General features: G+C 51.2%; 1 protein-coding gene across 1 annotated transcript in view; it reads left to right on the top strand.

Annotated features, from left to right (window-relative positions):
• Nucleotides 1–10,839, top strand: part of SLC35B4 (solute carrier family 35 (UDP-xylose/UDP-N-acetylglucosamine transporter), member B4) — a 30,560-nt gene extending 19,721 nt beyond the window's left edge. The window contains exons 4-10 of the mRNA XM_009328699.1: nucleotides 1,293–1,342; nucleotides 2,543–2,624; nucleotides 4,018–4,078; nucleotides 4,882–4,991; nucleotides 5,220–5,295; nucleotides 6,473–6,548; nucleotides 7,410–10,839. Coding sequence (XP_009326974.1) covers nucleotides 1,293–1,342; nucleotides 2,543–2,624; nucleotides 4,018–4,078; nucleotides 4,882–4,991; nucleotides 5,220–5,295; nucleotides 6,473–6,548; nucleotides 7,410–7,656 — 702 coding nt within the window. The 3' untranslated portion in view covers nucleotides 7,657–10,839. The remainder of the gene's footprint in view (nucleotides 1–1,292; nucleotides 1,343–2,542; nucleotides 2,625–4,017; nucleotides 4,079–4,881; nucleotides 4,992–5,219; nucleotides 5,296–6,472; nucleotides 6,549–7,409) is intronic.
• The last annotated feature ends 248 nt before the right edge of the window (nucleotides 10,840–11,087 follow it).

The raw sequence follows: 11,087 nt of genomic DNA, 5'->3' as shown, positions 1-11,087 counted from the left end.
GCTCCAAAACCCTGTGCAAATACTAAACTCCAGCTAACTTGCAGGGCGAGCAACCTTGCTCTGAAGGCTCAGCTCCAGTTCTCGCTTTCAGAGTGTTAATCATTAAATTAAAACTTAATGGACAGGCGAGGAAACTGAGGCTCAAACAGGCTTCATATTTCCAAAGGTGATGGGGAAGTAACAATGACAAAACTAAGCTCAGACTCTGGCTGTCAGCCCTGGATGGACTGAATTGCTGGCCAAAGGGACCCAGCTTTCCCTTCCACCACACAGCTATACCAAGTGGTTCATGTCCTAGTGTAGGTGTCTTGGTTAAACACCCCAGGTCAGAGAGCATGGATTTGGCCTAGTTCCACCCTCACTGTTACTGCGTAGGTCTTTGCTTTGGAAAATGCTATTAAAATTCATCTTCACTTAAGTGTAGATGAGTGTCGGGCTAAAACATCTGTTAAAACCAAATAAAATGGAGCCCCAGCTGTTGGGAATAACAAAATCTGCTGGGCAGATCTGCTGGGCGGGGGCTGTTCTCCCACAACACATCATGGGGTTGAGATACCTGAAGTGAGGAGAGGTTAAAAAGAAGAAAACCAGACAACACTGTAGGAGACCTGTCCTGCGTTAACCATGAGGGATGGTTCTTGTATTGCAGCCCTGCAGTCAATCTATGGAGCCATACTCCTGTTCCCAATTAAAAACACAGTGATTTGGCCATGTTCTGGTCTGTAGCACACACTGAGTGTCACGAGTGGGCCAAAAAAGGGGGAGGCTCACTGGCCAGAAGATCCTAGTAACCTGTTTGCCCCAGCATCCTTGTTCCCAAGCCACCCAGCTCAACTTCTCCCCTCCTCCTAGCTGAAGTGAGACTCATGGAATCATAGAATCATTTAGGTTGGAAAAGACCTTTAGGATCATTGAGTCCAACCGCAAACCTAACGCTGCCAAGTCCACCACTGAACCATGTCCCTCAGCGCCTCATCTACGCATCTTTTAAATACCTCCAGGGATGGTGACTCAACCACTCCTCTGGGCAGCCTGTTCCAGTGCTTGACAACCCTTTCGGTGAAGAATTTTTTCCTAATATCTAATCTAAATCTCCCCTGGCACAACTTGAGGCCATTTCCTCTCGTCCCCACCCTGTCAGTCTCCCTGATCCTGTTCTGGCATTTCTGTTGGTGTTTTGGCATTAGTTGTATTGAGTTTGCAGTGTTTCTCTGGGATGGGCATCCCAGTCCGGGGAAGTTTGTCATGCTGACTTTCTATTTTGTTTTTCTCCTCTCTCTCTTCTTTCCCAGGGTTCTCTCATAGCAAGCATGGCTCTAGGTATCATCATTTTGAAGAAAAGGTAAATGACAAGCCTCTTTCTTATATCATCAGGGAATGCTCTGCCACTGACTTACTTCTGACTGGTGTTTCGTGCCCTTCCCTTTCCCGTTAAATAGTCTTGTTTGACTGATGGGGAAACAGGGACACAGAGGTGTGCCTGGACTAGAGGCTGGAATAGTTCCTTCCCTCTTCTGCATTTCCACCACCCCTCACTCCTTCCTTTAAGGCAAGCATGGACTGAAAAGAGAGATTTTAGGCGACTGCAGCCTTCTGTGTTAGCTCTTTTCTTTCCTCTTACTTCTGTGAGGCCAGTACCGCTCCTGATGGACGGCTGTACTGGGTCTAGCTGGGATGGAGTTAACTTTCTTCATAGCAGCCCATATGGTGTTGTGTTTGGGATTTGTGGCTAAAACAGCGTTGGTAGCACACTGATGTTTTGGCTATTGCTGAACTGTGCTTAACACAGGGTCAAGGCGCTCTGTTTTTCCCACTCTTCCCCCCAGCAAGTAGGCTGGGGGTGGACAAGAAGTTGAGAGGGGATACAGCTGGGACAACTGACCCAAAATGGCCAAAGGGATGTTCTATGCCATATAATGTCGTGAGCTGCAATAGAAACCAGGGTAGAGGAAGAAGGGGGTTGGGGGGAGTTGGCTTCCAAGATGGCCGTGCTTATGGGAGGTGGTGAGTGATTGCTTTTGCATTGGTTTTGTTGGTTTTTCCCCGCCCTCACCTATTAAACTCTTTAGCTCAACCCACGAGTTCTCTCATTCTTGCTCTTCTAGTTCTCCCCCCCATCCCACGAGGCTGGGGGAATGAGCGAGTGGCTGTGTAGGTGCCTGGCTGCTGGCTGGGGTCAACCCACCACAGTGGGCAAAGACATCAGGACAGGAGGGTCCTCCCAGCTGCTGGGGTCTGGCTGTGGGACCAGTGTGGGCACTTCCCCTCTCACTCCATCACTATGCAGAGATCCGCGCTGGCTTTGGTCTGGGAGGGCTCCTTTGCCACGGGCAAGGAGATCTTGGTCCAAATGCTTCTTTTTTGTTGCAGCTGGAGTAAGTTGTCCTTCCCTCCCAGCAATGTCCAACGTTAAGTAGCGGGTATGTGCCCGTTACCCCAAGTTCACACCGGCGTAATGGAGCAAAATGCAATGCAAGGGAGCAGTAGATGAACAACATGAGGCTGGGCTGGATCACTGACATCTGTCTTCTCCCCTGTGCAGATACAGCGTATCTAAATACACGTCCATAGCCCTGGTGTCCCTGGGGATCTTTACCTGCACTTTCATGTCTGCAAAGCAAGTGGTAAGGATTGGAAAGGGCCTGAGGTCATAGCTGTGAACCTATTGAGAGGAGGAGCTGCTGTCAGCACCTTCATCATTAATTCCCTTTGCCTGACTATTAATGGAGAGACAAGATGTCTCCTAGCTCTAGATCTGCTCCCCGGAAGCTCTTGTTCCTGGTCTCATGTTCCTGTGGTTTGGAGGGAAGGGACGCACGCACATGCACGTGATTCAACTTAATTACAGATGCCTTTTATCCTGTGTTGTTCAGGTTGCTGTTTGCTGAGAATATACCATTATTTTTTTGCCACAGCTGGAAGCTGTTTTCTCTTGCCCTTACTGCAATGTGTTGCAGTTAGGAGCAGGTGAATCTTAAACAAAACTCAGCCATCTTAAATCTTTGCTCTTTTTATCCCAGAAGAGACAGTTGGCTTTCAGGCTAGATTTTTCTAGATCTGTTGTCATCCAGCGTGACTTTCTGTGACCCTTGAAATAAAGTGCATGTATTTGGAGAACAGGAGGGAGTGAAGAAAATCCATGTGTAACAACACTTTGGGCTTTTCCTGGGTCAGCACCCACAGCCTGATCTTGTCAACCGAAGACAGAAAAATGGCATAAAGCGGTGGTCAGGTGAAAATTGGTTGCACTTAATCCAGCTCTGAGAGATTGGAAAGAAACAGGGCTGTCAGACCTCCAAGTCCCCCATCATTTAATAGCTATTTATACTCTTGGGGTGTCTGAGGAAGGTCTGTGCTATGCAGCCTTGCTCTGTATTAATCCAAATTAACTCTCAGCAGGCATGGGGTTTTGATATAGTATGGACAGCTGTGGCAAAGGTGGGTAATCTAATTTGCCCTAAACCACAGTGAAAGAGAGTTGAACCAAGTCATGCTACCTAGAGTTTTACCCTCGGCTAACAGCATCTGCAGGCCTGGTTTCCTCAATGTCTTGACCACAAGCCAGAGTCCTGGTTTCAGTATCTGACTGGGGCTTGGCCAGAGCCCTTGTTCTTTCCTGCACACCCACCTCTGAGATGGGGACAGAGGAGCCTGCCAATGGGCTGCCTGTGCGAGCTTTCTAAGTGGCACTGATTATTTTTGTGGTTGAAGAGTTTGGTCTCTGGCCAAGCCAGGGCATTTCTTTCAGAAAAGCTACTTTCTTGATGAGACTTTTACACTTTGGCTGGAATCTGGTGCATTCCCTGAAGCAGAGTGGAAAGCGAAGCATGCTGTAGTTGCTACCACCTCTGTGCAGCCAGGGAAGCAACTCTGGAGAATGTGCGACCTTGGGCGGTCTCTGCTTTATGGGCTTGCTTGGAACACAACACACAAACCGAGAGCGAGGTACAGGCAGGTCCGAATGAGCTGCAGGAACACGGTGGCTTGTGGTGACTGTGTTGTGTCTCCCTCCACCAGGCATCTGACTCCAGCTTAAATGAAGAGGACGGACTCCAAGTTTTCTTGTGGTGGCTGCTAGGTATGTGAGTGCCACATCTCCAGCCGGCCTGGCTGGGATGCTGGCAAGACTCGGCTCGCTGATGTCCTTGGCCGTGTGGGTTGCGCAAAGCAGACTGTGGTGGGAGTCCCCGCGCTGAGGTTAAGTTGTGCTGAGCATCTGGTAGATGTCGATTTGCAAAGAACGGGGTTTTGTGGCATTCATTAGCAGCTTTGTGCAAGGAGATACTCTTCATTTGGCCAACAAGTTAAGTACGGCACCTAAGGGGTTTCTGCAAGGTAATGGCTTAGTGACAGAATGAGACCACAGTCCTGCATGTTTGCAGATATCCTCCTGATTTCTCTCTGCAAAAGCAGCCCTACCTGATATAGCTGATGCCGTGAGCTGTGGTGCAGAGAGGGAGGGGGGCTGTAGCTGGTTCAAGTGTTCATTCAGCACAGTATTTCATGGAGGAGTCTCTGCAGTCTGGCACTTGAGTCTATTTTTATACCTCCAACCTAGATTTACTGGTGGCTTTTCAGGGAAGCTGGGATTGATGTATTGGCAATAGTGGCAAACAACTGTATCCCTGGTATCCCACCAACTCTGCTTGCCAGGGCTGAGTCTCTTTTTAAAGAGATGATCTTTTCAGAAGTCTCTTGGCATCTCAGCTTTTGTAATAAGACACCTGTGTCCTCAAGACCATTATCAATTTTCTGCCCATCTTACCAAGTCTGGATGCTTTGGCTTTTTTCACTGAAAGCCAAATCAGGGGAGTCGTCATGCTGTTTGACTTGAGCTATGCCATCCCTGAGCAGTGTTGCAAGGCTGTGCTTCTGTTCCAGGTATTGCTGCACTCACCTTCGCCCTCCTCATGTCTGCCAGGATGGGGATTTTCCAGGAGATGCTGTACAAGCAGTTTGGGAAGCACTCCAAAGAGGCCCTTTTTTACAATGTAAGCCACCATGTCTTTTCTGTTGCTTTTACTGGGCAGACAGAGCTGCTAAGAGAGTCCCTTCCCCTCCCGCCCTGTACTCGGCCCAAATCCAAAAGATGACACGCTGCAAGGCTGGAGCAGTGAAGAGTGTGCTCTCATCCAGACGTGTGAGGCTGGTTTCCCAGGATGAGAAGTAGGGTGGGTTCGCATAATCTGTTAACATCACGTCTTTACTTGTCTCTCCAGCACGCGTTACCACTCCCTGGCTTTGTCCTCCTTGCCCCAAACATCTACCACCACGCAGTCCTCTTCAGCCAGTCCGGTGAGTGTTGCGCAGACGGATCCTTGCTCTCGTACCTTTCTGTCCTCTGGAAGATGCTGTAGGAAGCTTTCAGTCCAGCAGCTGTGCATGTCAGACTCTTGTCTCTGGATATTCAAGCCCTTTGAATTTTCAGGTTTGATAGAAAGCCAAAAGCCAAAAAAAAACCCCACAGTGTCTCGGGGACGTTGTCCAACCTCTTCCTCATGGTAGGCCAGATGCCAGCATGCTCGGACAAGTGGTGATTGCCGACTGCTGAGAGCCTGGCCGTGGGCAGCTGACCGTTCAGCTGGTGCCACGGCAGCTTGCAAAGCTGAGCCATGAGTTACTGTTTGGATCACTGTGGTTAAAACCCAAGCTTTGCACTAATGCACACGCGGACACCTGTTGAGCCCAGCCAGATTGCTCATCCATCCAACCCTGCGTAAGTTTAATAGTAAAATTCACCAGGCTTTTCAGTGCCAGCAAGCTTCCTACATTCCGATCCCAATTTTGTGAAACTGGAGGGATCTTTGCTGAGTAGGTTTGCTGGTTCTTTAATTCCCTCTGGGTACAGAGGATATCTGCATGCATAGAGCACTTTAATCTGTTCATTAATACCGTTGCAAAGTACTTGTAGCATGCTACACCCTCTCAAGGAAAGCACGAGATAGGTGACTCCTGGGGAAAGGAATGTGGTAGTTCAAAAATGGGAGTAACAGGACCAAATCCTCAACCACAGGTGTAAACACAGACCCGTTGGCTTTTGTTTTGCCGGTGCTGTGCAGGCTTTCCCGTGCTAGCGCTGTTGGCCTCTCAGAGCCACGCGGTCGATTCATCCAGCTGTAACAGTAGGGCAGCCCTGACACAAGAAAGCAAGACAGAGCTTTTCTTTTAACGTCTTTTTTCCTTAGCCTACTTCTTCCTCCATCTTCCTTTCTTCCCTACGGGAAGTCCAAGCATAAATATCTGCAAACTCTCTTGTATTTGTCCTTTGTCACAGTAAGAACAAGATAACTCTGCACTTGGAACAAAATCAAAATGCGCCCACACCTCAGTCTGCCTAATGCAGCAACGACCTCCTGAAGCTGCAGCATGTCCCAGATCACGGGCAATCCTGGACAGGAGAGAGACACCTCTCCTTGCATCTTCTTTAAGCAGTAGCAGGGCAGTGACCTCACTCCATCCTTTCTCCCCGCAGAGCTGTTCCAGGTCCCAGTGATCGGGCTGACCCTGCCAATCATGTGGTTCTACCTCCTCATGAACGTCATCACTCAGTATCCTTTCAAAGCTCGGCTTGAGACACGCCACGGAGATGGCAGTGGGGTGGGAGAGGAGGCGTGGGGTGGGGGTTGCCAAGTCCTTCGAGTCTTGCCTGCATTTGGGAGCTGATGTTTGTGTAACTTGGAAAATATAGAGCGGAATTTAACCCAGGGCTTAGGTTTTTTCCAGGGTGGCTGAAATCTGCCACCGCCTCCCCAGGGACAGGCCGACTGGTACAAACTCACGGCAGTTTTGCCCGCCAGCTCTAGGAAGAAGGGACAGATCAGGAGCTATTTGTAATACATCAGTTTGTAACAGAGTCTTCCAGGCAGAGAGGAGAGGTCTGCAAGTCTGATGAAGCTGAGATGCCCTCGAGAAAGGGACCCTTCAGTCCGAGGCCCTCTGACCATTTTCCTCTCGCTGTTGAGAGGGCACTGTGCCCTGTTGCTGCTCGCGCTCCTCCATGAAACCCCCTTGTTTAATCTGCCTTTCCCACGCCCCCTCGGGGGGGAAAGGAGACTTCTGCTGCGTATCAACGGAGAAGTCTGATTTTTAGCTTCCCTTGGCTCTGTGGCAGGGACTGTAAACCCTGCGCGCCATTAACCTTCTGCCAACACGTCAGCCCCAGCTGCTCTAGTGGGGTAGTTTTGCTGTCCCAGAGCAGGGTCGGGGGGAGTCTGGGAGATTTGGGGTGTCCCTGGGGTTTGTAGTGAAGCTGTTCGTAGCTGTAGAAATGCCGATCTGAGGAGAAGGGAATTTTATTCCCTCAATAACCAGACTGGGGCTATCCATTGCCCGGTCCTTTTCATTCCCGAAGGCCTGCCCAGGTGTCCTCCCTCTTCAGCCCCGATGTCCCCTTGCCTCCGCCCGCCCAGATACGTCTGCATCCGAGGCGTCTTCATCCTCACCACGGAGTGCACCTCCCTCACCGTCACGCTGGTGGTGACGCTGCGCAAGTTCGTCAGCCTCATCTTCTCCATCCTCTACTTCCGCAACCCCTTCACGGCCTGGCACTGGCTGGGCACCGCCTTCGTCTTCGTGGGGACTCTCATGTACACGGAGGTGTGGAACAGCCTCAGGCCCTTCCTGGCCCACTGGAGGAAGAGGCCGAAGGAGGAGTAACAGCCGGGGACTCTCTGCGGGGACCTTTTTATTGTTTTATAGAGCAGAGCAGCAGGGAATCCCCCAGAGGGGGGTTGTTTTTATGACACGGGGGAGGTGTTGGCTGTCCCAGGCTCCTGGGAAACATGGAGCCTCCGCTGGGAACCTACCTGAAATGGATCGTGGAGAGACGATGCGGTTATTTTTGCAAGGTTGCATTTTTTTTATGCAACCCCTTTCGCTTCCAACCTCTCCCCCTGTTTTTTTCGTTTGAATAACCCTTTTTAAGTAATGTAAAAGCTGACCCACTTCTCTGTTAGGAGCCCAACCTTGTTGTGGTGCTGTTGTCCACTCCTCCCGGCTTTGATGAGCTGGACCCTGAGCCTGTTTGGTGCCGTCCTTTAACGTCCAGGTGGTCGTAGCGGATGGCTGAGCCCCGGGGAACTGCTGTTTGTGCAGCGGGTTGTTAGTTAACACTGGAAATGCCAGGCCTGGCTGTTAACCTGAGTCCCTGTTGCCTGATCCTACCACCTGTGCTGGGTGTCGAATACACCTGTAGCTGTAGAGCCTTCCAGTCTGCCCAGTAGATCCTCCACTGGGGAATGGCTCAGGGGGCTGATTCCCAAGCCACCGAGCCCCCGTCACTAGTAGCAGGGCCTAGTTGGGAGCCTGAGGGAAACCAACAAGGGGTGATGATAAGGGGACAGAAAGTGTCACCGTGTCACCTTCGCAGCCTTCTCAGGGAGATGGTGAAGTGCTGTTGAGGCTTTGCTGAGTCCTCAGATGTTGCCCTGATACTTCACCAGCCGGAGGGTATCAGGGGTTCCTCCTGCTTTGGTTAGGTCCTCAGTGCAGGTCACTTTTCAGTCACTTCCTACTTTTTCCCTCATTACAAGCGCGTTCGGTGGGCTTCGTTACCAGCAGTCAGCTGCAACGCACTGTGCTGAGCCCCCAGCACGCCTGTGGTCCCCCCCAGATCCAGCCCAACCTCAGGGTTCAGATGACGCCAAGAAACTTCAGAAGGGCCAGTACAGCTGAGCTTATTTCTGCTGCTGGGGGCGGGCGGGGGCTGGTTTTACTGTCCCTTCACCCAGTTCTCCTCTTCCCTTCTCCCACCCCTCGGGCATCAGCTTCGCTTGTGGCATTTCTGTGCGTCATAGCAGCAGCCACCTGGCGCAGGACCGGTGTCCCTTAGTGTCACCCCTCCGCTGGGGCAGGGGTGGGCTGCAAGGGCTTTGGGCGTGTCCCCGTGCATGCAGGCAATGCGTGTCTCCCAGCAAGGTGAGGAGCAGCAGCCACAGCTCTTCTAGGAGCTGCTTAGTGTTGGGCAGAGCAGGAGTTAGCGCGCAGCCTTGTCTTGGTCTCGGAGCAGCGGGGAGGACTTTGCGCTGCCTCAGTTTTCCTGGAGCACCTTGTCCTCATCGTCGTGATACTGTCCCTGCTCAACTGTGATAATTAAGGTATCCAGCAATGTCAACCTGATTCGCATCAAGCTTGGCCGAGTAAGGACTATACTCCGTTATTCCTCCACCCCCAGCGTCCCGATGGCTTCCAGCCTTGGCGTTTACAACCCTTCCAACGTTAAACTTGTGCTTGTGGAGGGGTTAACCCCAGCTGGCAGCGAAGCACCGCGTGGCTGCTCGCTCGCTGTCCCTCACGGTGGGACCGGACGGGGGTGGATAGGAAGGGCAAAACCAAGAAAATTGGTGAGCAGAGATAAAGATGGTGTAACAGCAAAGGAAAGAGGAAGGGAAAAAAAAACAAACCAAGTGATGGAAAGGCGACCACTCACCATCTCCCACCGTTAGACCTGTGCCCAGCCAGTCCCCGAGCAATGGCCACCTTCCCAAGACCTCCTCCCCTCTGTTTGCTGTTGCTGATTTTTGTCTGTATCAGCTGTCTTGGATATGCCCCTTCCCAGCTTCTTGCCCATCCGTGGCCTGATCGTTGGTGAGGGGCAGAGAGGGGAAAAAAGAGAAAGCCTTGACGCTGTGCAAGCGCTGAAACACCGGTGTGTTGTCAACGCTGTCTTAGCCACAAACGCAAAGCCCAGCACCGTACGGGCCGGTATGGAACAAGTTAACTCCATCCCAACCAGAGCCGGTACGATGCTGACGGGGCCTGCGGCTCGCTCCTTCCTGGGATGCTGAAGGGTTTTCTCTTCTGGTTTTGATTTTTCCTGAGCCTGAAAAACCTCTTGTATTTTGAGAGTCAGACATGGGACGTCTCCAAGGATTTTGTAGATGAGGAGACTGTTTCCCAGCAGCTGCCCCAGCACCTAGCGCAGGTCGGCTCTCCCTTCCAGCTCTTTGCACAGGCTCCAGGAAGGACCCAGGGGGAGGCAAAACCTTTATCCGTCATCTTGACCTTCAAAGCTATTTACACGGAGCTTCAACTGAGACAGGGAGGGAGGGGAAGGCGACATGAATTCAGCGCGAAAGCATCAGGGACACCGGGTAACTGGTGGGGTTCAGCAAAGCTTCAAACACCCCGGTGTGACACCAGGCTGAAGGCAGAAGCCGCATTCGCCGTTGGGCAGGAGGAGCTGTAACTCCTCTTCGGCGGCCGTGGCGGTGGTTGCTGTAGGCTGGGCTGGGGATTTAGCAAAGCAACAGCTGAGCAGGCGCCTGAGTGAGTGTAACATACTGTACGTAGCCTACTCGCTAGGTCGCTCTTTGTAGCAAGGAAACTGCACGTTGTCTCCGATTTCTCTGTGATGCTGGTGGGTTTGGGGATGTTTGGGTTTCTCTTTTTTTTTTAACCATGTGCTGTACTTGGGCTTCACTCGAACCAGGTGTCAACGATGGGCTATTATTTGTTGTTGTCAGGGATATTTTTGTAACTTTACAGCGTGATCTGTGTGATTCTGAGTATTTATGATTGTTACAGCGTCGCAGAAGTGGCAGCGATTCCCTTCCTGCTGTAGGAGAGCAGGTGAACTTGCCCGGTTGTGAGATGGAGGAAAGGTCCACGCAGAAGGACCCCGTTAGCCAAAACTAGGATTTGAATCCAGGGCTCCCCCCCAAAATGGGGCTACTGATTTGTTTGGTTTTAATGTTTGCTGTAGAGATAGTAATAGCACATATTTTTTAGCAGAGGCTGGAAAAGTGGGTGAGCCAAAATACTTTTTGATCAGTGTTCTGGGTTTGCAGAGTTTTTGGGTCGGCTGGTTGGGTTTAGGGTGGTATTTTTGTTGTTTTTTTTAAAACCAAAATAAATATGTATCCTCTTCAAAAGTGTGTTGGGCGTCTTGTTTCTCCTTTCACGCTTTGCTGCTGGTAGTTGGAAAATTAACGGGGCTCTGAAATCAACACACAATTTCTCCTGCCTATAATATGAGAGAAGGTAGGAAAGACTCAGCCTTGCTGGGGCTTGAGGGAAAGACCCAACCATCTCCCTCCCCTGAAACCCCCAGCGGCACTGCAGAGCCCAGCGCCCAAGTGTCCTTGAAT

This window comes from Pygoscelis adeliae, unplaced genomic scaffold, assembly GCF_000699105.1.
Source record: "Pygoscelis adeliae isolate BGI_AS28 unplaced genomic scaffold, ASM69910v1 Scaffold207, whole genome shotgun sequence".
Lineage (NCBI taxonomy): Eukaryota > Metazoa > Chordata > Aves > Sphenisciformes > Spheniscidae > Pygoscelis > Pygoscelis adeliae.
This window is presented reverse-complemented; position numbering and strand designations above follow the sequence as displayed.